General features: G+C 51.9%; 13 protein-coding genes across 13 annotated transcripts; 4 read left to right on the top strand and 9 right to left on the bottom strand.

The window, feature by feature from the left end:
• The first annotated feature begins 1,376 nt into the window (after positions 1-1,376).
• CC77DRAFT_1019503 (hypothetical protein) lies at positions 1,377-2,446 on the top strand. Its single transcript, XM_018524844.1, has 2 exons — positions 1,377-1,705; positions 1,767-2,446. The coding sequence occupies exons 1-2, from the start codon at positions 1,607-1,609 to the stop codon at positions 2,166-2,168; spliced, it is 501 nt and encodes a 166-aa protein (XP_018386996.1). The 5' UTR covers positions 1,377-1,606; the 3' UTR covers positions 2,169-2,446.
• An 813-nt stretch (positions 2,447-3,259) lies between these two features.
• On the bottom strand, positions 3,260-4,622 carry CC77DRAFT_1060376 (hypothetical protein; the record flags this gene model as incomplete). The annotated part of the gene is made up of 3 exons (XM_018528332.1): positions 3,260-4,310; positions 4,361-4,446; positions 4,497-4,622. 3 exons carry the CDS (start codon positions 4,620-4,622, stop codon positions 3,260-3,262), a joined length of 1,263 nt encoding a protein of 420 aa, XP_018386995.1.
• A 575-nt stretch (positions 4,623-5,197) lies between these two features.
• CC77DRAFT_1049350 (hypothetical protein) lies at positions 5,198-7,225 on the bottom strand. Its single transcript, XM_018527571.1, has 2 exons — positions 6,294-7,225; positions 5,198-6,245 (listed from the first exon to the last, which is right to left on the bottom strand). Exons 1-2 carry the CDS (start codon positions 6,949-6,951, stop codon positions 5,290-5,292), a joined length of 1,614 nt encoding a protein of 537 aa, XP_018386994.1. The 5' UTR covers positions 6,952-7,225; the 3' UTR covers positions 5,198-5,289.
• Positions 7,226-7,865: 640 nt separating this feature from the next.
• Positions 7,866-9,963, bottom strand: CC77DRAFT_1030375 (thioredoxin reductase; the record flags this gene model as incomplete). The annotated part of the gene is made up of 5 exons (XM_018526586.1): positions 7,866-7,889; positions 8,778-9,560; positions 9,613-9,728; positions 9,779-9,893; positions 9,949-9,963. 5 exons carry the CDS (start codon positions 9,961-9,963, stop codon positions 7,866-7,868), a joined length of 1,053 nt encoding a protein of 350 aa, XP_018386993.1.
• On the top strand, positions 9,804-10,483 carry CC77DRAFT_807833 (hypothetical protein). Its single transcript, XM_018533290.1, has one exon. The coding sequence runs from the start codon at positions 10,052-10,054 to the stop codon at positions 10,442-10,444; it is 393 nt and encodes a 130-aa protein (XP_018386992.1). The 5' UTR covers positions 9,804-10,051; the 3' UTR covers positions 10,445-10,483.
• Positions 10,484-10,834: 351 nt separating this feature from the next.
• Positions 10,835-12,661, bottom strand: CC77DRAFT_809992 (hypothetical protein). Its single transcript, XM_018533294.1, has 5 exons — positions 12,423-12,661; positions 12,138-12,334; positions 11,405-12,089; positions 11,147-11,353; positions 10,835-11,092 (listed from the first exon to the last, which is right to left on the bottom strand). Exons 1-5 carry the CDS (start codon positions 12,567-12,569, stop codon positions 10,910-10,912), a joined length of 1,419 nt encoding a protein of 472 aa, XP_018386991.1. The 5' UTR covers positions 12,570-12,661; the 3' UTR covers positions 10,835-10,909.
• Positions 12,662-12,667: 6 nt separating this feature from the next.
• On the top strand, positions 12,668-14,014 carry CC77DRAFT_809310 (60S acidic ribosomal protein P0). The gene is made up of 3 exons (XM_018533291.1): positions 12,668-13,009; positions 13,062-13,194; positions 13,246-14,014. Exons 1-3 carry the CDS (start codon positions 12,766-12,768, stop codon positions 13,811-13,813), a joined length of 945 nt encoding a protein of 314 aa, XP_018386990.1. The 5' UTR covers positions 12,668-12,765; the 3' UTR covers positions 13,814-14,014.
• A 100-nt stretch (positions 14,015-14,114) lies between these two features.
• On the bottom strand, positions 14,115-15,388 carry CC77DRAFT_1049345 (hypothetical protein). The gene is made up of 2 exons (XM_018527570.1): positions 15,107-15,388; positions 14,115-15,042 (listed from the first exon to the last, which is right to left on the bottom strand). The coding sequence occupies exons 1-2, from the start codon at positions 15,311-15,313 to the stop codon at positions 14,215-14,217; spliced, it is 1,035 nt and encodes a 344-aa protein (XP_018386989.1). The 5' UTR covers positions 15,314-15,388; the 3' UTR covers positions 14,115-14,214.
• Positions 15,389-15,522: 134 nt separating this feature from the next.
• CC77DRAFT_1049344 (hypothetical protein) lies at positions 15,523-17,850 on the bottom strand (the record flags this gene model as incomplete). Its single annotated transcript, XM_018527569.1, has 5 exons — positions 17,731-17,850; positions 17,231-17,455; positions 17,106-17,182; positions 16,961-16,979; positions 15,523-16,823 (listed from the first exon to the last, which is right to left on the bottom strand). Exons 2-5 carry the CDS (start codon positions 17,430-17,432, stop codon positions 15,523-15,525), a joined length of 1,599 nt encoding a protein of 532 aa, XP_018386988.1. The 5' UTR covers positions 17,433-17,455; positions 17,731-17,850.
• Positions 17,596-19,287, bottom strand: CC77DRAFT_809370 (Sec20 domain-containing protein). The gene is made up of 2 exons (XM_018533292.1): positions 18,824-19,287; positions 17,596-18,758 (listed from the first exon to the last, which is right to left on the bottom strand). Exons 1-2 carry the CDS (start codon positions 19,168-19,170, stop codon positions 17,759-17,761), a joined length of 1,347 nt encoding a protein of 448 aa, XP_018386987.1. The 5' UTR covers positions 19,171-19,287; the 3' UTR covers positions 17,596-17,758.
• A 187-nt stretch (positions 19,288-19,474) lies between these two features.
• Positions 19,475-19,834, top strand: CC77DRAFT_933124 (hypothetical protein; the record flags this gene model as incomplete). Its single annotated transcript, XM_018534296.1, has 2 exons — positions 19,475-19,655; positions 19,719-19,834. The coding sequence occupies 2 exons, from the start codon at positions 19,475-19,477 to the stop codon at positions 19,832-19,834; spliced, it is 297 nt and encodes a 98-aa protein (XP_018386986.1).
• Positions 19,835-20,060: 226 nt separating this feature from the next.
• CC77DRAFT_933864 (inorganic pyrophosphatase) lies at positions 20,061-21,110 on the bottom strand (the record flags this gene model as incomplete). The annotated part of the gene is made up of 4 exons (XM_018534343.1): positions 20,061-20,202; positions 20,255-20,682; positions 20,738-20,857; positions 20,934-21,110. The coding sequence occupies 4 exons, from the start codon at positions 21,108-21,110 to the stop codon at positions 20,061-20,063; spliced, it is 867 nt and encodes a 288-aa protein (XP_018386985.1).
• Positions 21,111-21,462: 352 nt separating this feature from the next.
• Positions 21,463-23,444, bottom strand: CC77DRAFT_1019494 (hypothetical protein). The gene is made up of 2 exons (XM_018524843.1): positions 23,326-23,444; positions 21,463-23,269 (listed from the first exon to the last, which is right to left on the bottom strand). The coding sequence occupies exon 2, from the start codon at positions 23,089-23,091 to the stop codon at positions 21,727-21,729; it is 1,365 nt and encodes a 454-aa protein (XP_018386984.1). The 5' UTR covers positions 23,092-23,269; positions 23,326-23,444; the 3' UTR covers positions 21,463-21,726.
• Positions 23,445-24,747: the final 1,303 nt, after the last annotated feature.

Below are 24,747 nucleotides of genomic sequence, written 5' to 3'. Positions count from 1 at the left end.
GCTGGACGGACAGTGCGGAGGATGCTCAACGTGAACTAAAAGAAACAGACGGGCAAGATAGGTAGTCTGAACTATGGTCGATGTCGCCGCCAAGGGGCAAGAGCCTGTAGGCAGGATCGAAAAGGGTAAGCTATGTAGCAGGGGTTGATGCCGTTTCAGCCGCGTGGTGGAGAGCGAGGATCGCGGGCGGGTAGGTGGGCAGTTTGAGCGCTTTATGATATTGGAATTAGCTTGTCAAGGGCACGTAACCGCGCATCTCCCTTGAGTAGCACTCTTGTCATCGATTGGACAAGAGGACCCGAGTATTCGAGTCGCCTCACAATGAAGGGAAGTCATAAGATGGGGGAAAGCTTGGAGCAGCGGCTGAATCGATCTTGAGCTCGGAAGGAGTCGGAGATAGCGTTATGGACGCCATAGGCGCACAAGTTCATCTTCCATGATCCTCTCGAGTAATATGATCATGAAGTGGGCCGTCAATACTGATAGCAACCACGTTCATCTTCCGTGCAATTCCGATCAATGTAGGAGTGACAGGATCCACTTGTTGTGCAGAGTTCTTGACAGTGAAGGATGTGGCATGCGTCGTCGCATTGGGGTGATGCCGCTTTCGACGAATCGAGGGAGTTTTTGAAGTAGATGTCCCAGCCCACCTAGTATTGAAGCTAAACCTTACCCTCATCGACGAGGTTCTAGAAAGTCCTGAGTTTCTGACAAGGGCCGTTGCCGGAAAAGTTCCCACATCACAGAATCTATGCGTCCAAGGTGGTGAGGTTGACATCCAGCGAAGAGTGCATATATAGAGTTAGCTCAAAATTCGTGGTAGCGATAATATCTGAAAGGATTTGCGTGGAAGCGTAAATCTCCCGAGGTCGTTACAAGTGAGAACGAGGTCTACATCCGTCACGCTCGGCAGCCCCTGCGCAAGCGATGAGATGCCAGGCGGCCAGCCTGCTGACAGGGACGGAAAAGACAGGTAGCGAGATGAAGCGAGGAGTATTTTGATATTAGGAAGGTTGTAGAGAAATGTCAGGGCGGAAAAACATGAGAGGAAGGATTCAAACTCCACGTGAAGGATCAACATAATGATTAGTACTCTTGCAAGGTACCTTGCTTGATAGCGGCTGATGGCCAATAGAGCTACGCTGCAACAGCGCTTGCGGCTGAACCGCGCCCGCTTAGCATCCGTGCCACTTCCACCAGAGCCGAGCCGACCTTCTTGTTCCTGACATCTCCACTCACGCACCGTTCCCAAGCGTTGTGACTATTGCCCCAGATGCAGGGACAAGCAAGCTATTGTTCCGCGGACGGCATGATTGTGGCTCCACTACCAGCTAGTGAGTTACCTTGACGCGCTCGGGTCAGCCTTTCCCACAATTATCTATGCTGGCTGCGGTCAGGGGCAATGGCCTAGCACCTAGCTTTTCAAACGCTATAGCAGGATAACACAAGTAAGCGACCGACAGACTTCGGCGAAGAGTATAAGAGCTATGGTTTAGAGCGTAGTTGAGTATGCATCTCGTTATCAAAACACCGGACTTATATTACCCTACACTCATTTCGACAAATTTCCTTCTTTGCAATATTGCGAACTTTCAAACCCCCCAAGATGCAGTTGACACACTTCTTCGCCGCTGGCTTTCTTGTAGCATCGGCCTCAGCATGGCCCGCTCACCTTCGTCGAGCTGTTGATTGTGAATTCTCCGTTGTAAACCTCTCTGTACAAACTGCATATGAGACATACACTGACTTCGCACACCCATGTTAAGGCTATAGCTGATGCTGGTACGACTTGTGGGAGCTTTGCAGCTAGCTGGCGCCTGTCCGTCGACGAGCTCGAGCGATTGAATCCCGGCATCAATTGTCCCGATCTAGACTATGACGGTCTGTACTGCGTGGTCGGCACCAACACTGACGATCTAAATACAACTACCACTTCCATGGCTACCGCGACGTCTACAATGACCACTTCGGCAACCACTACCTCCACCCCTTCCACGACTATCAACTCCTCTGCAAGCACGAATGCTTCAACCACGACCACGGCTAGTAATGATGTTGCCACCTCATCTATGTCTTCAGATCTACCGGCATCTACTGATGCTGCTGATTCGCTTAGAGCGCCGGTCGTCGTTGCTGGTATTCTTGGGTGGGCCGCTTTGGTGTTGTAGATGCGATCATACAATTCTGGAAGAAGAAGAACTGGGTAATGATGTCACACGTTGATGAATAGGCGTTCAAACTCCCCAACCTACCTAGCTAGGCATGGTCACGAACTGCAACAGACTTTACTATGTAGCTACTTGTCAGCAGATCATCAGCTGCAACAAGATCACTCTTGCCGACGTTGTGAAGTGAAACAATGAAGACGGTTCAAACTGCCAAAGCATGTGGCCAGAGACTACCGTTTGCATTGGTGTTTCGATGGTTCGAAAAAGTTCGATACACGTATCTACTTACTCAATATGATAAACAAAAGACGAAAGCATGTGCCAAGGATCACTCGCGTTTAGATGACTAATGACATCTAGAGACCTTAACAAGGAAGTCATCCGCCGATTTCCAAAACCATTCACGTTCACTTTCTTTTTCTCTCTACTTTACTTACTTCACAGTCTTACACTCTGGCACTTCCTTGTGTCCATCATTCTTTGAACATTGATTTCCCTCAAGGCCCAGATCTAGTAGTCTCGTAGTAACGTTGTGCGGTACAAATAGCGTCTATGCAGCATCTGTCCTACAATTGTGCAGCCTCCTGAGTACTGGTTGTTTGTTTACGATCACTTGGCCTGACTGGAAACTTTTTGTTGTGTGATCAAGGCAGACGCGCATCAATCGAGTTGGATACTCGTTTTGGACCTATACAGTCACTGCGTGCGCGCTTCTGTGGATTGGTTCCCCAAGGTACACGAAAATATGTGATTTAATACGTACAGCAGGAAAACATCCCATGAGAGTCGACTGGTGCGTAATACTGTAGTCAGTAACGTACAGGGAGGCTCTTCTCTGAGCTCCAGAATATACCGGCGTCAGGCTGGAGCCTAGTGTATAGACAACGAAAACCACGAGTACATTGCGGCGAACACCCTGAGTAAATTCGTATTGTGGTACAACACTATGCTTTTGAACTGCGAGTATCGCTGATATCATATCCATCATAAGGGTCGTAATCCCATACCCCAAAAACGCCATCTATCCATATGTGCTCATCAAAGCATGTTTTTTATCGCTCTTAACGACTCCAGAACTTCTAGCAGAAAAATTACTGTGCGGCGGGAGCAGCATTGTTCGAAGTCTTTCCGTTGGTGATCTTAGGACCAACGACGGCCTCCTCAAGTGCTCGCTTTACATCGGCAACAAGATCCGCCTCATCCTCAACACCGCAACTAATGCGGACGAGGTCGTCAAAGACACCAGCGGCTTCACGCTGCTCCTTAGGAATACCGCCGTGTGTCATGGCACTGGGTACCTCGACCAAAGATTCAACGCCACCAAGCGACTCAGCCAGCGTGAAGATCTTGGTTGCTTGGCAGAAGCGCTCTGCAGCTGCGTGGCCGCCCTGGATACGGAATGACAGCATACCGCCACCCATTCCATCGCGGTGCTGCTTCAATGCAATGTGGTGTTGTGGGTGAGAAGGCAGACCAGGGTAGTTGACGGATACGACGTGTGGTGAGGCTTCGAGGGCCTTCGCAACACCTGTAGCGTTTTTGGTAGCTTCCCGAGCACGGAGATGCAGGGTCTTGAGACCGCGGTGTGCGAGCCAGCAGTCGAATGCCGAGGGAACAGCACCAATGGCGTTCTGTAGGAAAGACAGACGCTCATATAGCTCATCCGAGTTGAAGGCCGCAGCGCCCATGACAACATCGGAGTGTCCGTTGATGTACTTGGTGACTGAATGTACCACGATATCGGCGCCATGGTCCAAGGGATTCTGAACGTACGGGCTCATGAAGGTGTTGTCCACAACCACCATGATGCCGTGCTGATGCGCAATCGTCGAGATCTTGCGGATATCCACCAGCGTCAGGGTAGGGTTAGACGGCGACTCGATCCAGATGAGCTTTGTGTTGGGGCGAATGAGCTCAGCGATGTCAATCTCGATGCTCGGGCTGAATGTAACCTTGACATCGTGGGTCAGGGCTACCTTGGTAAAGTAGCGGTGGGTTCCTCCGTAGACGTCTGAGACGGAAACAACGTGGGAGCCAGCCGCGAGCGATTGGAGGATATTGGCCGTGGTAGCAGAACCTGAGGAGAATGCAAGCGCATAGCGGGCATGTTCGAGGGCGGCGACAGCTTTCTCAAAGTTGTCTCTGGAAGCGCGTTAGTAATGAAAGTGTAGAAAGTGATCGCAGACACATACCGGTTGGGGTTCGAGGATCGCGAGTACTCGTACTCGCCTATTGGCTTCCCAACGGCGGTTTGCGCAAATGTTGTCGACAGCGAGATCTGCCTCGGTCAGCTACGCACCCTTCAGACAATAAGTCGGCAGTACGTACAGGTTCAATTACAGCTCCCGTGACAGGGTCGTGAGGACTTCCGGCGTGTACGGCGAGCGTACCGAATCTGTGGACTGGTGATGGCGCGCGTGGCGGGGTGTCAATGGGGTGCTCGGGGACCGTCATCTTGCTCTGGTGAATGCTCTCTGGACAGCCGAGTCGACTTGGTGGTATAAAAGAACTTGAATTCAAAAATGTAGTGAGAGCAGAATAATTCAGAACAAAGTTCAGACCTCCGAGGTGTTGACGTCTATGGATGATTTATTGTTCTAGCGACGAATCCTAGCGCGCTTTCTATCGGTGGTGCCGTCGACCGTGATGGCGCGAAAGAGAATAATTCTTTCTGGCAGAATTTCCTTTCAAAGTGGAGATGAAAGCAAGGGGGATGATTCTTCGTGACTCCCAGCTTCTTATACCCAACAGGCCCCGTCCAATGTCTGGTATTTCTCAGCAACAGATTAATCAGACGGCGTTGGCTCTCCAACCGTGGCATGTACAGCTCGGCCCAGCGCGCGTTGGTTTCGTGAGCAAGCGGCGATGGTGTCATAGTATTCTCCGACCCGCCTTGTGACGGCCTTGGCAGCAGCAGATTACACATCGCGCTGCGGCCGCCACCAAGGACAGAAGGTTGTTCGGGCGAGATGCTGTATACGATTTAGAATACGTAAGCACGTTTCATCAATACAAGCTAGAGACATATGATTCGCATCGTAATGTGATTCAAGTGTGGAGTTATCAATGTGTCTATGAGTGCGCGAATGTCTATGGGTATCTCGGGGTATCATGGTGATGCTTAGTATGTATCCTCCTCTGGTCTGCTCTTGAGTTTCACGTATCCACTTATGCCTTTCTTTCGCGCTGTCTGCTCGCTCTCAGAAGCATCCCCTTTCCGTGATAGCAAAGGCCTTCCGTTTGTCGTAGTAGACGTGAGGTAGCTGCGTCCATCATCTAAACCTGTATTACCACGCCTTTTCTCGCCAACTACAACCGGGTCTTCAGCGATCAGGTTCTCCATATCTTCCCATTCCTTCTGGTTAAGCACGTCCCATTCTTGTGCTTGTTGCTCAGCAAGTAAGAACCCTTTCAGCTCGTCAACGATCTTCGTCGGAGACAAGCCCCATCCGCTGATGTATTGGGCGTTCTCGGCAATGCCGAGAAAGGAATGTGAAGTGGCATGCGAAAGTTGTCCGAAGCCTACAGGCGACTTGCGAAGAATCGATCTAGAAGACTTTGAAGCGGTAATGTCTTTGTCGAATGGGTTCTCAAGACGCTGGGGATTGTATGACTCTTGTGCGATCAGTAACCGATACAGATTGCGACCTATCGAACAGGTATCTTCCCACTGTTTGAAGCTTTCCTTCATGCCCTGTGTTCGGCATAGCCAGGCAACATTGTACGCAAGCAGGGATACGCCTTCGATGAAGGACGAGTATGCAGGAGGATCTTCTGCAGAGAGATGACTCAATGGGCGATCGACGAACAGTGCGCGTGGCTTCGGAAGATGTACACGCATATCGAGTGTGCGCGAGGCTTCTGGACTAGCGCTCGATGAATGCGACGGTGTTGAGCCAGGGAAAGGTACTTTTTTACCCTGGTATGAAGATGCTGGACTAAAGATGGTTGGTTGAGGATAGTCACTATGGGGCAATGTGATTTCGGCTGGGAGGCGGATACCCAGATAGGCAGCGACTCGAACGAGGAGTTGGGCTACGGCAGCCAGAGAGGCGGATAGGCCGTCAGGTGCGACATCTTTCCGATTATTAGCATACTGTCTCAGTAGGTGTGACAGAAACTTACCGTTCAGGTCTCGTAGATCATGAATCCGCAGGCGCGTGCCAGGCCCTATATTAAAGACCTCTTTAATGCTACCGTCTCTAGTCTTTCGTCGCTGCATCTTAAGTCCTGCGAGTTTCGCAGCAGTCGTGCATAGCTGCATGCGCAGGTCTATGGTATCGTGATGCATCTTGTCCGCATTGTAGTCGGACCTCTTGACTCTCTGTTGCACCTTATCCAGTTCATTCGCCCGCCGCGACTCGATGCCGTAAGTGGCGGATGAGAGGTCCGACTTCCTCTGCGCGTTCGCCGCACGCTTCGCCTCAAGCTGCTTCCTTGTGGCCTCCATCTGCTGTCGAAGCTGATCAGCGTGCTTTGATATCATTCCTAATCGCTCTTGAATTTCCACCGTTTCTGCTTTCGTCCGCTGCCAGTTTAGATTGTTCGTACATTCCTGCCGGTCAACCAAGAGGCCTCCTTTCGAGTCGGTGAGGGAAACATGCTGGATCGCCTTATCTTCCGAACCATTTACGATGGCCTTGACGTGTTTCTCGACGGCATCGCGGTCTATCAGCGTCTTTGCGAGTTGGATGCGGGGCTGTTCGAGGTACGAGCGGGCGCAGGTCATGCAGTGGAGCGGCTGGCTCAGGCTGCCTTCTCTCCCACAAATATCGCACTCCATGGTTGAGTGAGAATGATGCTATGTGATTTCGCCTCCAGAAAAGTCGTAGGATGGTAGGTCTGGAAGGTACAGCGAGACCATGGTTGGAGTGATTCGTCGAGGGGGTTGGCGAGTGCCTATGTATCCATGGGGATCGGCCAGTAGGGTGTCCAGTGAATATATATGCTTCGTGAATGTTGCAGCCCTTGTTTGAAGTAAGGCATAGATCAAGCAGTCAGACCAAGGTGAGTGAAAAGGCTGTGTGACCGAGACGGTACTTAGGCAGAGGCGCGAGTCGCGAGTCAGACGCTCCTTCCAACGTCATGCCGCGACTGACCAAAACGAACCGCGCTAGTGCACGTGCAAATGGCATACCTGGGCAAGCATCCATCACCCTTTACTGCTGCAATCTTTAGTCTCATAAAGCTGACTTCACGCGTCGAATATCCTCTTGATGATGATAATAAGACGCGGTCGCGATCACTCCACTTACCCACAGCACTGACCGCCGCCAAAGGCATCGTCAATGACCAGAACTTCCGACGACGAACCTGAATCATCTCTTCCGTCTCGCGCTTTGCCAATATTCCCTTCCTCGCCTCCAATACTGACCCAGCTACCAAAAATTATCAAGATGGATGCAGACCCGGCTTGCAAGTCAGAGCCGTCCTTCACTCAGGATGCCCAACCAATGCGGCCAGCGAGAAGACGTGTGAACTCAGACGACACAGAGCGTCCACCTTCAGCCCAGCGTACGCAAGATGAGGTCGATGGCCAGGCTGATGCGAACGCTGGAGAGCAAACAGAGGATGAAGATAGTGACCCTGCAGGAAGGATCGAGGATTTTGACTGGGAAGATCTCCACGTTCGGTACCACGAGGCTATGAATGGTTGCCACAACGAAGAGTCGGAACTGATGCAGGAATGGGAAAGTCTTATGGCTGTACTACTATCCCTATCTGATTCCTATTTCTAGTACTAACGGCCTTTCCAGTACTTCCGTATCTGGGCAAATTCAGGACTTGAGCATGAGACTGGTCGGACCTACTCAAGGTAAACATACCTTCTGCAAAGTCGTGTAGCCTACTGACCATTTGCATCAGGCTTCGTACACGCATGGCTTATGTTCAGAACGCTGAAGAAGAGTTAGAGAAGAAGCGAAATCACTGTACGATTCATTGGATGTCCTTTCGTCACCTCTGCACAGCTAACATGTAGCAGACATCAGCGTGGTCAAAGCCTTCGAGAGTGCGCTCAACCTCCTCAAAGCCAACGGCATTGGTCGTTGATGCTCATCAACCTAGGCGTCATCTATCTTGCTCATCATCCACCGCAACCAGCAGTCTTACAGCGCCTTCCACGCTCCGACATCGTAATGTCACTGCTGCCTTCGTCTAGCCCCCCAACGTATGCTTCATCAACGATGCATCCAATGCGTTGCTCTATAATGTAACCATCTTTCCCAATACCGAGAACGACCATGTTGGAGAGATTCAGTCGCGACACACGATACCCGTCCGATAAATCATTTGAAAGACATTCATTGCCAGGTGTCTGCTCTATCTAAAACCCTAAATCAGCCGCTCAAGATTCTATTCGAAATGCACCGCCTTTTGCCAAGGTCTATACATGGTCCCCATGCCCTCCGTAGATGCGCTAAACAATGAGATGCCCATGCCCTTTTCATGCGAGGTATACCAGAAATGGTCCAAACGTGGTCCAAGCTTGTGATGGTGATGATGTGGCGAGTATTTCGTCTATAGAAGAGGGTTGGAGCGGTACTCGGGCACGACGCCGTTTGTTTGCGACTTCTCAGCCTGGTTCTCCGTCTCGAGTTCGTTGCCGACGCTGTCATCTTGCTCGGCAAGCCATTTCTCCGCCTCGAGAGCGGCAATGCAGCCAGATCCTGCACTGGTGATAGCCTGACGATACCGCTTGTCCTGAACGTCACCAGCCGCGAAGACACCCTCGACACTTGTAAGACCTTCTCCGGGCTTGGTGATCAAGTAACCGTCCTCGTCCATATCAAGCTGTCCCTTAAACAGCTCTGTGGCGGGGTCGTGTCCGACCGCGTAGAACAGACCCTTTGCCTCAAGGGTCTGCTCCTCCTTTGTGACATTGTTCTTGACCACTAGTTGTGTCATCAGACCGTTCTTCTTCTCCTCGCCCTTGATCTCGCTCGCGCTGGTGTTGTACAGGATCTCGATCTTGGGGTGCGTTGTCAACCGGCGGGCGTTTGTTCGGCTGGCACGTAGCTGGTCCCTTCGTACGAGCACAGTAACCTTGCTCGCCTTCTTGGTGAGGTACAAGGCCTCCTCGACTGCCGAGTCACCACCTCCGATAACGACCAGTGGCTGCTCGCGGAACATGGGGAGGGAACCATCGCATACGGCGCATGCGGATACACCGTTACCCCAGTACTTGTCCTCGCCCTTAAGATCTAACCTCCTAGCCTTTGCGCCGGTCGCGATGATCAGAGCATCAGCGGTGTGTTCCTCCTCCTCGATCTCCTCCTCGTCACCCATGGGGTGTAACCAGTACTTGAAGGGGCGCGCTTTTAGGTCGACCTTCGCGACGGTCTGGGAGATGATTTCGGTGCCACAGGCTTCAGATTGTTCGCGCATTTGCTCCTACAGGCTTTTAGTACTAGTTTGCGCGTGGCTATCGCGTAATGTTACTGACCATGAGCTTTCCGCCTCCAATCTTGGTGAAACCGGGGAAGTTCTCGACTTCGTCTGTTGTGGTCAATTGACCACCTGCGGCAATACCGAGAGCCATGAATCCCTCGTACATGACGGCTGCGCATTGTTAGCATACTGCTGGAAATAGTCAAGAGACAGCGTCTTACGGTTCAGATCGGCTCGTGCGGCATAGATAGCTGCGGTATGGCCTGCTGGCCCCGAGCTGTGCACGTTAGCATTCTTCTCCTGTTTGCGCCGCTGATTGCAAAGCTTACCCAATGACTGCAAACTGTTAGCACTCTTCCAGTCACAAGATACTTGAGCACAACTCACTGACTAGTTTTGAATGCATGTTTCGCGACTGTACTTTTGAAAAGGTCGATGCAGTCGAGAGCCCCGCTACTGGTGATACGCGCTGATTATGCGATGCCGCAGCAGCGATGGGTACGGAGAATAAGGATAGATTGCGGGGGGAAGAGGCCCTTCGAAAGATTGATGCGAACACTTTGGCGGCGTGTGCGAAAGTTCGCGTGTCGCGTGCAAGATGTGGCTGCGGGCGTGCGGGTCGTGTGCGGGATAGTGGGATGCGAAAGAAGGTGCCTTATGAGAGAGGGATCAAGTGGCAGAGAAGGAGCTGGAAAAACGGTTTTGATGTTGCCGCAGCCGGTTCGCAATTAGTGGGCGTTGTCTTTCTAGCTTCGGAGGGTCCGCGATATTGGTGGATGACGGCGAGCCGAGGCGTGGTGGGGGTTTTCAAGATGCAGATCGGGCTCAATTCTGAGTTGCAGTCAATACACAAGCACTTCAGTATAAAAAAGAAGACAGCGCGATAGAGAAAGAAGAATTCGAGAGTAGAACACACCTTATTTGCAAGTATAGCACATGTCAGAAGAAGGGAGATTTCTGCTTGCAAAGAAAAAAGTCGGCTGCTTGCTTTCGATCTACGCCATCGGCGGCCGGGGTCTCATTCTTAGAAATCGACCTGTACTAGACCCACGTTCCACGCAGTCCACGCATCTTGGACATCTCGCCCTCAAATGTCCGATGCTGACACGCTTATGCGCGACACGATGCGGCTCCCGAATCAGGGACCTCGGCAGACTTGTTCAGGAGTACTGGCCGGATTGTCACAGTTTCGTCCGGTCATGACCGTGGTCTGGAGAGGCGAGTATTTGAATGATTACAGTTCGTGCATGTTCTGGAGCCGCACACGTCACGCTTCACTTTCTATCTTCGTATATCGGCCCCGCGCTTGGAAGGAGCATCTCAAGTCCGTTGTGGTCTTGCAACGCTGCTATCTAATCTTCTGCGCCTGGACGCTTTCTGAGATTCTCCACATTGTAGAGCATGTCTCGCACTGCTTTGTCATCTGCAAGCAGCTTGTCACCACCCTGCTCGAAGATCTTCAGCATGTTTGCCAGCTCAGGATCTTCGTGCCATCCGCCAGCTTGCTGTCTGGCGAGGCATCGCAATCTTGGCACCTTGTATACATGTTAGTTGTCGGCTGCGAAGTACTTCTGAGCTTGGTTACGTACTTTGTCTTCCCGAACTTCAGTCGTTGAGCCTGGCTTTTGGACGCTGTCGATCGAGACGGCGAGTTTCAGCGACCCTGTAGAGGTGTGTATAATGGCAACACCAAGTGCGTTACCGCTCAATGGGATGGAATTTCCCAAGGTGGATACACCTAGTGTGAAGCCGAATAGCGCGGGTACACCCTCGCACGCCACGAGGATAGTTTCAGCCTACCGAAAATCAGAACGAAACTAGAAGGACTGAGGCTCAGTGGCACTTACCCCGTCTCTAGTTGGTAAACTCCAAATGCCCGTAACCGCAACTTTGAAAGTCGCAGACTCTACACCTGCCAGAACCAAGCCACGCTCCTGGAGATGGGCAAAGGCGAGATCTCGGATGGCCAGCTTCTCTCTCAAAAGACCATTTTGCCAGTCCCAGACAAACAAGTGATCGTCACCACCACCAGATACAAGTTGACCAGACTGTGTGAAGCAAAGTCTGCTTACGAACGCCTCGTGGCCGAAGCAGAAGCCCTCAATAATATGTGCTTGCGGCGGGCCTCTTGAGATTCTGATATGCTCGTCTCGATCTGCTGTGATGATGTAGCTTCGGCCCTCTACCTTTGTATAAACGACATCCGTGAGCATAGAAACGTGACCAAGGAGCAACTCGTGCTTGAATCGCATAGGCTCTTTGGATTTCGCTGGTCCCTTCGCTTTCTGCTTAAGCTGCTCTTCGAGAGTCTTCCTATTTCTACCAGAATGAACGGTCAGGGTAGTGGCGGAAGGCATCCATTCTTTCTGGTCCGGCTGTGCAGTCGCTGGTGTTTCAGATGGCTCTTCTACTTTATCGTCGTCAGGTGATGGGAGAAGTGGAAGTGCATACACATCGCCAAACTTGTCTGCACACAAGATAGTCGTGTTATCGGATGTAAGAATGATCGAAGAAGGTCGTCTCGACATGCACCTTCTCCAGGTCAATCTTTGAATTGGCCTTGCGTCTTTTGCTTCTTACCTTTCGCTAAGTTGCTGCAGTCGGTTCTGTGAATCGATCTGGAAGACGCGAATGCATTTGTCTTCACCAGTTATGCCAACCAAGTATTGTCCATCGCTTGAAAGAATGAGACTGGAAAAATTCGACTTCTGCTCCTTCGGTTGTTCCAATTTGATGCGTTTTCCTGGTCGCTCTTCGGAATCGCCCTCCTGCTGATCCTGCTCATGTTAGCGATGCGCAACCACTTCTTCTACCAAGTCGAATGCCACAACATTGACACATGATGTTTATCACGTCATCACTCACTTCAATCTGATTGTCTTGCGGTGGCCATGTCGTCGTTGCCCCACGACTGGAATGAGCTACGATCTTGGAGCCGCTCGCACCGAATATCACCCACTCTCCCGCAGATTCTGAGCTGTGCGCTACAATGCACTGGTAGGGAACAGACATGATGTTTGCGTCGGACACTGCCTGGTGGAGTTGATACTACTTTTCTATGAGGCTCAGAATGCGCTAGCGCGTTACGCGAGCAGGGGCCACCCACAGCGGACGACTTTGATTTTCGCTCGGTCGAACTTTCTCTTCCTTAAACCATCAACAACACCCAAACTAAGACCTTAAACATCCCTTTGCGTCACCGAACACAATGGGGGGCAAGAAAGAATCCAAGGCCGCTTACTTCGAGAAGCTCGAGGCTCTCCTCAAGGAGTACAAGAGCATCTTCATCGTCACCGTTGACAATGTCTCGTCGCAGCAGATGCACGAGATCCGTCAGTCGCTCCGCGGCGAGGGTGTCGTCCTCATGGGAAAGAACACCATGGTCCGCCGTGCTCTGAAGGGTCTTATCAACGACTACCCCGAGTACGAGCGTCTCCTTCCCCACGTCAAGGGTACGTCTTCCGATCCACGCGACCGCCGCGCACGGCATTGACAAAACTATAGGCAACGTCGGTTTCGTCTTCACCAACGCCGACCTCAAGGACACCCGTGAGAAGATTCTCTCCAACCGTGTCGCTGCCCCCGCTCGTGCCGGTGCCGTCGCCCCCGGCGATGTCTACATTCCCGCCGGAAACACGTAAGAACATACCTTGTGCAAATCATGCAGCAGACAATTGACATATGGCAGTGGTATGGAACCCGGAAAGACCTCTTTCTTCCAGGCTCTCGGTGTCCCCACCAAGATTGCCCGTGGTACCATCGAAATTACCTCCGACTTGAAGCTCATCGAGGCCGGTAACAAGGTCGGTGCCTCCGAGGCTACCCTGCTCAACTTGTTGAACATCTCTCCCTTCACCTACGGTATGGGTATCTTCCAGATCTACGACAACGGCCAGACCTTCGATGCCTCCGTCTTGGACATCGAGGAGTCCCAGCTGCTCAAGGCTTTCTCCTCTGCCATCGCCACCATTGCCAGTATCTCCTTGGCCACCGGCTTCCCCACTCTGCCTTCCGTCATGCACTCCGTTGTCAACTCCTACAAGAAGGTTCTCTCTGTTGCCATTGAGACCGACTACGAGTGGGAGGAGATCGCCGAGCTCAAGGACCGCATCGCCAACCCCGACAAGTACGCTTCCGCTGGCCCTGCCACGACTGCTGCTTCCGGTGGTGACGCCCCTGCCGCCAAGGAGGAGGCCAAGGAAGAGGAGAAGGAGGAGTCTGAGGATGAGGACATGGGCTTCGGTCTCTTCGACTAAGCTACTCACGTTTGCGATGACATTTCTTGAGAGATATCGGCATGACTACGGTCTGTCGAAGCACGTCTTCATGATATAGACAGTCAACGACAATACGATCAGATGAACTCGAACAAATGTAATGCTCGTGATGCTCACAAAGCGTCTGCGTCAGGACATATACCTGGTAAGCCCACCCTCCTTCCACCGTCGCGCTGCTATGATTATTATCGCTTTTTAACCCTGATTCACTATGAGGATCAAAAACAACAACAACACTCTAATTTTTTAATGAGCAACCCTTGTTCCAGTCACTCGTTCTCTACAAATAACAAGACTCGAAACTGACTCTACAACAGATCTACTCTATGCTCCCACATCTCGGTGTCCCGCAACCGTTGACGCATCAATTTAACTGTAGCTCACCCAGTCTTCGCCAGACATCCCGCCTTTTCTAGGTCTATACGCACCCAGAAGCACTTCCACAATGCCTTGCCTCCCAAGCTTTTGCACACGCTCTCGCTTTGTACATTGCCCGTGTACACATCCGCGTGCGACCATGCGTTTCCGTCGTGGTCTACTGCTAATCCTGGAGCATGCTGTCGGAACAACTTTGCCGCAACAGCCTTCGCTATTCCCTTGCCTCGATATGCCTCTTCTGTATGTAAGGTAACAAGAGATCCATCTAATCCGAGAAATGTCCACGCTACAGCAGTATCTGTTTCTTCTTCAAACACGCCAACACTTTTTAGTGACATCAGTGTCTTCGTTGTACGTGGAATAGTTGTTCGGGCCTTGACAAGGTCGATGTCTTGCTCGCGCATATCCCCCCATCGCAAGCCCTGTGGCAGCTCTCGCGTTTCTGGTAAATCAGAGAGCTTGAACAAGAACTTGTTCAACTCGGCATCGGGGCCCGGAAGCTCATCTCGTAGAACTCCTGCTTCGCGAAGGATTTTGACTACATCGCAATGAACCGCACCTAACGTAACGACCTTCGGCATAAGGAGATGTCGCATATATGTTCCTGGTGACAGTTTGTATGTGCCATCAGCTGGTGGGGTTGGATGTTCTTCTTCGTGCTGTTTTGCCAACTCCAGAGCAGGCAGATTATCGGAGCGCATCGGTGGGGTGGGGAGTGTAGCCATGTAGTCCAATAATGCCATCACCGCCTTCTTATCCTCCTGTCGAAATTTTGGTGTCAAGTTTGAGCGAAGAGGCTGTTCTGCGCTACTGAAGATCCACAGCTCGGTCTACAGATGTGGAGATGCGAAGTCAGTGTATGTCTCACATGCATTTCTTACAGTCATAACTTACCTCCGGACGCATGGAGCGATCCAGGTATGCAGCTGCCCAACATTCTGGGATTTCAGAGGCTGACGGAGGGAATGTGGCGATGATGTGGGCGTGCTCAGTTCGGTTGGGGTGTTGGATTCTGTAGATGAGATTGACGCTGTATGGTAGAGCGGATCTCAGGGCGCGCTGTAGGTTTGGTGACGAGGCAGGGTGGGCGTGGGCTTTCATTTTTGGCCTTGATACTGAAGGGCTAAGAATACAAGCACATGTAATGATCAACCAGCCAGCTTTTTCAAAATCAAGATTAGGTAGTTATGGAAGCTCTTGAGTCACGACGTAATGCTTGTAGTTATGTACCTTCCGTGTTGGGATTGATTGATGACTAAGACCTGTATTGTTTAGACGAAGCCTTCCGGGCTTGATCAAGCTTCAACTTTCTATACCCGCTTGTCCTTTACAGATTTGTCGTCCCATGGCTCAACGACAAGCTTGAGATTCTGGTGGGGTAGTCTCAGATATACTTTGTCTTTACAGTCTGCTTCAAGTTGTGCCACTGACTCTTCTTTAATCCAAACCCACTGCTTTCCGTATTTGGTGACCTCTGTCTGGTTTCCTTTGTTGTCCTCAACCTTTTCCTTCTCCTGTAGCTGATGCTTTTCTGTGATCAGGTTCCAACTCGACATCTTTCCGAAAGCCAGATTGTGGACATGACCAATAGGTCCTGAGATTATCCCATGCGCTGCACGTAACTGCGATATTTGTTTAGGGTACTTTTCATCGCGTCTCGAGAAGAATAAAAGTTGCTTGAAGGCTTCGTCCTCGAATCGCAAATTCCACACCTTCATCTTCTCTAGGTGAGATAGCGGGACGTGCAGCTCCACAGTCCGTCGGTCTGCGACTGGACAGGCATCTGTAATCAGAGTCGCGTAATGTTTAGCCACCCATAGCTGGTTCGTGAAATACAGACCACCTCGTCTCGCGAAATCGGTTGGTCCGGTAGATTCCAGACGTGCCAAATTGACTGATCCATCTTCAGAGATGACACCTTTGCATCTTCGGAACTCGACGCTCTTGTACAGAGCGAGATGACCACCAGGCATTTGAGGGACCATGTATTCATCTCCTGCTCCCCCTCTCAGATGTACTCCCGATGAGGGAGCCAACTCTTCTAGTATGCGGGCGTTCATGTCCACGAGGGCAAGATAGTTCGTCTCGATAATATCTGCGAGCCAGCAAGACAGTGACTGAATCCCGCGTATGATTGCATGCTCTTCTCTCATGATGGCAAGCTGTACTTCCTTCTTAATCCCAGCCTCTTCCATGAACTTCACCCAGTTATCGGCGGAATCTTGTGCATCTTCACAGATTGCGACGACATAGTCGATCACCCATCTTTCTATAGAGATGGGTGCTCCAATCTCTTTCTCTTTGTCGCGCCTGCTCTTAAAGAGCTCCAAGGCTTTGCCTTGAGTAAGACCAAGAAATTCGTTCGTCTGTGGAGAGTTGAAGTGTGTTGGTGTCGAGATGAATCGCGTGGTGGTTGATGTCGAAGATTGACTGGAACTGCTTGTGGACGAGATGCTCCTAGACGAGATCGAAGTGGGTGGGCTTAACAAGCCTAGAGAAATCTTTCTTGTTCCGTTCTCCTCCGGCTGTATAAGGGAGGTGTTTCGATTCTTAACGCGCATGATGGTGTCGACGGGGAGGATGGTCGGCGATGTCATTGTGGTGGTTGTCGCTGAACAGATAGATAGCGGAGTCGAGTAAATGGAAGGGTAGAGTGTATGGAAGAAGAAGATAAATAGAAAAGGAAAGTATCTCTTGGTTTTTGTATGTAGAAATGACCACGACGGTGCGGGGAAGGCAAACGCTTACCGTGGGTGAGGGCAAACGCCTGCCGTGGGTGAGGGCGAGCTCGCCAATAGAGGTAAAGTGAGTTGATTCTTGCAATCGCAACCAGCGTTGGCAACGGTACACAATACATAATACGGTACGACTGAGCCTATTGTGAGTCACGTACAGAGTGGATACCAACTTCGTTCATGGTACCGCCAATGTCGTTGCACATTGAGACGGCATGCTCTGGAACGCACCAAACTGTTCTATATATGAGCGACGAACATAGCGCCAGGGCACATCACTAACCGTAAAAGCTACCGCAGTGTATGCTGTCTTTTCTTTTGAGACGAGGACATGGAAGTTGGCCGCCAGTGACATACACTAGGAAGATGACTTGAAATAATCCATCATCAGCATAGCAGACTACAGCGTGTGTCCATATGCAGCAACCGCATAGAAGGATTCCACGTGTATATGCCTCTTGTACCAATTTCGCACCCCAGAACATTAGACAATCAGTGTTGATGATCTCTGGGGATAAGATTCAGCCCATAACATTGTGAAAAGATGTAGGACAAAGCTGACACACCACAATCTTCACATCGTTGAAGGGTGGAGACACATCCATTACTTCGGGTTGGGAGACAACAATATCAAAACTTTGACTTTGTGTTTTAGAGAGCATAAATTTTGGGTATCGAATGAGGAGACAAAGGCAAGGGCATGGAAGAATGATGATGGTTGTGGTGATAGAATGATTATCATGATAATGACGATGACCATAGGATATCTCCTTACATACGTACCATCTCGTGTATTTGTACGACTCGCGACTTACAGCTCGTCTCTCTTTCTTCTCTGTCCACTTCCTTCTTGCTGCGCTTGTGTCTCCTGAGTCTGCGCCTCATGGCGCTTCGCGCTCTCCACATCCTCTTCCCACATCTTCTTCTTGGGATTCCTCGGCTTATCGCTCTCCTTCAGTACAGTTCCGTCGCCCAGTGTGACGGGTCCCTCATCTTCATCCTTCTTCTGTTGCCTGAACTGTGGGTGATCAGGCACCTCTTCCTGCTGCTGCTGCTGCCGATTTTGTTCCGCCATCTGGCCTACTTGTTGCGAGTAAGAGCCTTGCGGACTAGGATCCTGACCTTGCCTGTTTACTCCGCCTCCACGACCGACAGGGATGTAGTGTGGTTGGGCGTTGGAATCGCGTCGGGGTATTCCACCTGTTGCGCTAGGTTGGACAATAAGAGATCTGGAGGACGAGGAAACTGCGACACTCGATGATGCGGCTGAAGATGCGGCGCCGAAAGGCAGGACAGCGGAAAGGATGCGAAAGGTAAGCTTGACCGGCCAGATGAGGAACCAGGTGAGTGGGCCGTATAACCAGCGACGGAAGACGAGCCAGATGATTGTGGTTAGGAGGATGTAGAAGGTAGTCTCAAGATACCACGTGTCACTTTTTGTGCTCTTGAGTAGTGTCGAAACCAAGTTCTTGCTGTTGGCTAGTAATGTGTTTAGATCCGAGTACTGCTCCCCAAGATCCTGTAGGGCAGCGTTGGTCTGTTCGAGCGTTTCTTGTGCGAATCGAGAGCGCGATAGCTCGTCTTTCATCAACTGCGCTGTTCGGCGCAGAGCAGATGTGACGTCTGAAGATGCCTGAGCGACGACTTCGCCTTCTGATAGCCCCTGCTGTTGCTTTCGTTGGCGGTACGTAGAGGATGGAGTCGAGGAGCCTGATTGCAGGTTGGAGAAGAGGAGTTCGCGTTCCTTGAGCTTTGCGCGGTCGGCGTTGTGCTTGGCTGTAAGTTGTGCTTTCCGGTATTGCGATCGCGATCTACATGAAGACTGGTTAGCATGCCACACCAGAGGATGCAGTAAGGGGGAGACGTAGTCACGTACGACCTCAAATCCTCTGTCAACCTCGCCAGTAGTACAGCAAGTCTGCTTCTCTCGCTGTCCTTGCTACTATCCCTCCTTCGCCCAGTAATGCCACCTTGTGACGTAACGTCCTCGACCTCTTGCCTCAGAAGTTCAAGTTCCTCTTCAATCCCCTTCAAAGTCTCATGTATCTCGGCACTAAGTTCCAACCGAACGTCGCCTTCTTCGGAATTGTCGAGTGGTTGCGAGCCTGGCTGGAAGTCTAACTTGGCTAAGCGTTGGATGAGCTGGCCAACACCTTTGTTCGCTTCGGAGAGGGCGCTTAGGCGGGTGGTGAGGGATTGCGTGGTGGAGGGGAGGGGTGCCATTGTGGCTCGGGCTGCGGAGAGGGTCTGGTCGATGTATGCGACTGCCCTATGACGGAGATGGCTACGGTGGGACGTTTGGCGGGGTGAAAGGGCGTAACGTGTCTGGACGGCTAGCTGTAGCGTGGCCCGCACAGAATCCTGAGCACGGACATATCGCGAAGAGGTTGCGACGAGCGTAGAAGACGTCGACTGCAGTGCAATTTTGACCCATCAGCCATCGGTACGCTGTCGCATCTATCTATCTTCTATACAAGCTAACAGAACACAGTCTGCATCGCCGACCCGCCGCTCTACAGTCGCCGCAATGATTACCAGATTCCTGACCGACGTCCGCGTAGCATTCAATCCCTTCTCCCCGCGCTCAAAACCCGCCCGCCTCTTCCTCTCCTTGATCCCACCGAATGCACGCCAAGATGGCATGAAGATTGAGTCCAAGATGCTGCCACGAGAGAGCAAGGAGCCTGCGAGCCTAGCTGTCAAGTTCAGTACGTACACGTTCCGCTCATTCGAATCGTGCATCTGGAGCAAACGCTAACATGGTCGCATAGAGGACGGCAAGGAGATGAAGCTCGATCTCAGCAACATGCGCATAACACAAGTCGTCGAGGAAGTCGACAGACACTCGCGGTCGTTGGCACGGAAAGACGAACTGGCAGGCAACTGAGGCTTCAGCATAAAGACATGATTGTACATAAGTATTAAACCACAGCATCGGTCGGCGTCACGGCAATATTCTGGGTTGGGCTGAAATGAGGTATTGATCATTTGTCTCATGACTCTATATACCGTCGTTGGTCGGCGTTATTCATGCACATTTATCTACCATCTACCCTCATGTTCTCACTCCAATGATGTTTACACTTTTTTCGTAACCATGGCTCCCATTAGAACTAGTTGGATGGGGCACCGGAGATGTAGAACCACTTGTCGATGCTGGGGTCGATAGGAGCGGGCGCCTTGTTCTCGCCCTGGGGGACGTTGAGCGAGCTAGCGTCGGTGCGGTCGGGAGAGTGCGAGACAGTGGTGTTGGTGCTACAAATTTGTCAGTAGGATGTCATTTAGCAGTAGGCAATCCACTACGTACAGGCTGATCTCATCCTTGGGGGTCTTGCCAGTGGCAAGCTTCTCCCAGGCCTCAGCACACTCGCGGACAATGTCCATGGCGTACTTCTTGTTCTTGCACTCGCCGGAGAAGGCGAACTGGTTCTCGGGCTTGCCGTCTGGGATCTTGTAGATACGGAACCACTCGTTTGTGGCACGGAGAAGACCGGGCAGGTGGCGCTCAACGTCCTCGACGTCGTTGAGCTTGGGGGCCAATGGGTCGTTCACGTTGATAACCATGATCTTCCAGTCAGTCTCGCCCTCGTCGAGCAGAGCCATGACACCGAGAACCTTGACCTGGATGACCTCACCAGGCTTGGCGACAAGCTCACCAATCTCGCAGACATCCAATGGGTCGTTGTCACCCTTGGCCTTGGTCTCCTGGTGAACAACGTTGGGGTCCTCCCAAGTCTGTACAACATCAGCACCTGTGTGATTGTCCGATATCGGGGTCGCGTCATCGTACCTGGGGGAAGGCACCGTAGTTCCAGAGGTAGCCCTTGTGGGGGAAGCAGTTCCTCACGTAGCGGAGCTTGCCCTTCTTGATGTCCTGCTTGATGGGGTTGAGCTGCTCCTCCTTGGAGATCTGTTGCGATGGTTAGCCTGTGTCTTTGCGCGGGACCGTGAATAGGCCACGGCGCAGCCAATTGGGGTCAACGCACCTCCATCTTCGCGTTGGTCCAGCGGGGCACCTCAACAACCATGTTGAGGATGGTTTGCTGCTCGTTGGCGTAGAGCGGGATGTCGTGCCATGGCGAAACGAGCTGGCCGTCCTTCTCGATGAAGATGCGGTGCTCGAGCGTGTTGGCAGCGCCAATCTTGCGTGTGGTGTAAGACATGGTGGATGGGCTCTTCGTGGCAGCTGTACGAATGGCTGTGGAAGAAGAAGCTGTGGAGTTTAGATGGCCTGCAAGTAGACGAGCCCTAGAGTTGATTTTGTCGTTGAGGGGTCTACTAGTGGGGCTGGCAGGCGGGGAGCTCTGTTGGGAAGGCGCCACTGTGACGAACGTCACCGCCGACTGTCTGCATGAGACAGCCGTCGCAATAGGGAAGGGGAGCTTCGACCGGGAGATCAATTTCTGGGCGGGACTGAGCCGCAGCAGCGATTGATAGATGGGCATACAGACGGCACTCGTTTAGTAGACTACTAGATGGAAGTGCAGCCGATTCTCCTCTCACGCGAAGCCCAGACCGAGGATCAAAATGCGACCATGAGGTACGGGAGCGGGACCCGGAAGCTCCAACTTTTTGTGCACGGACACCGAGGCTGCTCAAGTCGGCTTCTGTCCTTTGCGAATTCTTCTTCGAATTTTCGACATCACAGAGCGCAATCACACATCGTCAGGAGACCTGGGTCGCTTCTCAACATGGCTTGTCGACAGCTCGCGATTAGAGAGGGTGTTTGACTTCAAAAACAAACATGAGCTAACGCGCCATGCAGCAGCCATCACAACATCAGTACAGCTTATTCGGCCGCCAAAACCCAGGAGCCACGGTGTCGTTGACTTGTCTCAAATCCTGAACAGGGTTTTCCATCATTTCGACGCGATCTTCACGATTCTCATAGGTATCCACACCGCTCTCAAAACTATGCGACGTTGGCTCTTCCGGCAGCCCTTCCCAAACATGGTCATCGTACCCTATTGGATCATTCTGCTCCAGATAATCTTGGTCGGTATAGGGCGTTTCCAGATGACCTTCATTGGCTCCCAAGTGCAGAGGAAGCTGCTGGTGTAGTGCTTGTTGCTCATAGATGCTCGGGCCAGCAAAGTTTGGTAGTATCGATTCATGGTAGATCTGATCCACGAAGCGTACAGCAGGAGCCTGCTGAGTCGCACTGCAGAACTCTATTGAGTCTTGTCGGAGGTCCGACCTTGTGTTCACTCGGTGGATTTCTTCGGTAGGTCTCCTACGCGGCTCAGCAGCATGACGCCTTCGATATAACGCATCATTGCATTGTTGCAAAGCGAGCCCTAAATCTGAAGACGTCGGTATTCGACTCTGTTCAACGACGCTACCATCCTTAGGCTGGTTGTGGTGTCGATGCACAGCAAGAACGGGAGCTGAGGCTGGGGCAGGACCTGACTCGGTGCCTTTCGAGTTGCTACGTGTTCGAGCATGGCAGACGTCTATGACAGGTGCAGACTCAAGGGGTGGCATTGATGGTGGTGAGCCAGCAGTGTCGGCCTCTTGTAGCCTCGCAGATTGTTGGACAAAATTCGGCCTCCGTAGAGACGAGCTGCGTTGAGGCAAGGACTGCGACCTTGAAGCTCTATCTTGTAATGGAGCGGACGAAGGTATCTTGAAGCGAGCGCCTGGCATGCTATCGGTTCTTCCTTTTGTCGCTGCTAGTGGACGAGTTGGTAGCCTGAAGGCATCATGCTCTTTTCCTTTCCTAGTGTCAGATTCACTATAGGAATCTACATTATGCGGACTGTGACGGGTGGGAAGGCTGCAGGGCTGCGCTGGTTTCGTGCTAGGCGCTCGAATCGACTCTGGCCAAGATACGTAGCTAGTACTGTCATGTTGAGGGCCTCTACTTCCGAAGCCCAGGTAAGACGTTGGGCGCGCTACCACAACAGTGGATGTAGCAGTCTCATACACAGGGGGGTGATCACGGCGACACCGCTCGTTCCTCGAAGCAGCATGTTCTGGGAGCCTGTTGCTGTCCTTCTCGACCAATACCGGGCGCATTGAGGTAAAGAAAGCGGAAATCTCCCCCTCCTTCGTTTGTTTCTGGTCTTTTTTTCGCTTCTTTTTGGCCAGATTAGGACGTGCCATAACCTCTGGTTCGTCCCTTTCTTTCTGCAAGAACTTCATCTCAGAGAAGACTAGATCGGGCACTGCGATATATCAGCCGGAGAATGCGGGAAAGGGTTCCAAGATACCGTATCAGCCATGCCACAGGAGCGAAGACGGGTCACTCACACCCGCGACCCTTGAAAGCGGTAGACGTCCGTCCCTTGTTGAAGAGTCCTAGCTGCTCTCGCGGCTTCAACTGGTTCAATAGTCAACCCCGTGCAGTACGTTCGGATAACCGCATGGATGTCTTACAGTCAGCCGATCTTTGGACACATTTTTGGCCTCGAGGGTCCGGATGACAGCAGGTAGCTTCTCGCCCTTCTTACGTCGAGGCTTGCGCCTCGTCGTCTTTGATTCGTCCTTGGGGTTGCGACGTGCATGGGGGGCTGGCTCATATCGCTCAGGGCGCGTTTTTCTTCGAGGTTTGCGCGCATACCGGCTGCTGCTAGAGCTGTCACTGCACATCGCCCGGAAGGCCTTGCCTGCACTATCATCCACTGACTCGTGCGGAGGAGATGCAGGCGGACGGGGATCTAGGATTGAGCTATCTGATTTGCATCGACGTTTCCGTTTAGTGGACTCTACAGGCCGTTGATGTCTAACCGGCTCGCGCTGTGTTTCCGGTTGGACTATCTCGTCTAGCCACTTTCGAATGTCCATGGTATCCTGCATTCTAGATGAACCTTTTGGATGACGGAGTCTGATTGTGTCTTTGATTCGATTAATCTGTGAAGCTCGAAGGTTGATGTGGTGCTACGACGTGGCGCAGATGAGCGGGAGGTCGTGGTGGTGGATCGGCAACTTGTGCGATGGTTGGTCACTTTGGAAAGGGTGCCGACTGAGAGGCGTTCTCACAGTCTAGGACATATTGAATGTCCGTCAGACTCTGTGTAGTCGCCTAAATTCAATATCATGGAAGGTGCCAGTGGGTGCTATGATTTTGACGCTTCCGTCATCGCCAGTGCCACTGCACTGCTGAAAGAAGGCACGACCAATGGAGGACGCGAGTGAGTCTTCCATGTCGGTATCTCAGTACGTTCTACCACTGGAATGTGGAACAATCAAAAGCTCCCTTTAACTTCTATTTCAACTGGTAGTTTCCGGCATCATTGGATGACTTATCCTGCCCTGGAACCGGGCTCCGCGAAAGCATCATCTTGGCATCGTACTGCCACATGCGTCAAGCCGCTATCGCAACGGGACGAATGCGAACGTTCTCTTTGTCGGATTTTCTGGAGATGCACGTATTCATGGTACAGGACAATTTGTCCAGTTTGCGCAGCCTCGGTATATCTCGGTAAACGCTGCCACCGTGCCCGCTTTCCATTACCGATGATAGGAACGTGCTACATAGGGTCAACGAGGCGGTACGACACGTCCTGGCACAGCAAGATCTGGTCATATATCTGCCGCCAGTCTTACGATAGTGCCCTTCCAGCTTTCTACATGTTGACGTCGCGCGCACGAGCCAACCTGGGACGCAGAGGGCCTGGAAGTCTAGTTTAGGCCCGATCCCCACACCGTCAGACTAGGGATGGCGACTTGATAAGCTTCTTTGAACCACCACCTTCTGTCCAATGCCTGCCCGCCGTTGACCTTTCGTCACAGCCCGATAGTTTTGTTGTAGCGACGGGCGCAGATCGCTGCTGTCTGGAGCACGCAATCTGTTCTATC

This window comes from Alternaria alternata (genome assembly GCF_001642055.1).
Source record: "Alternaria alternata strain SRC1lrK2f unplaced genomic scaffold CC77scaffold_8, whole genome shotgun sequence".
Taxonomy (NCBI): domain Eukaryota; kingdom Fungi; phylum Ascomycota; class Dothideomycetes; order Pleosporales; family Pleosporaceae; genus Alternaria; species Alternaria alternata.
Note: the sequence above shows the minus strand (reverse complement) of the source record. Positions and strands in the feature narration are given on the sequence as shown.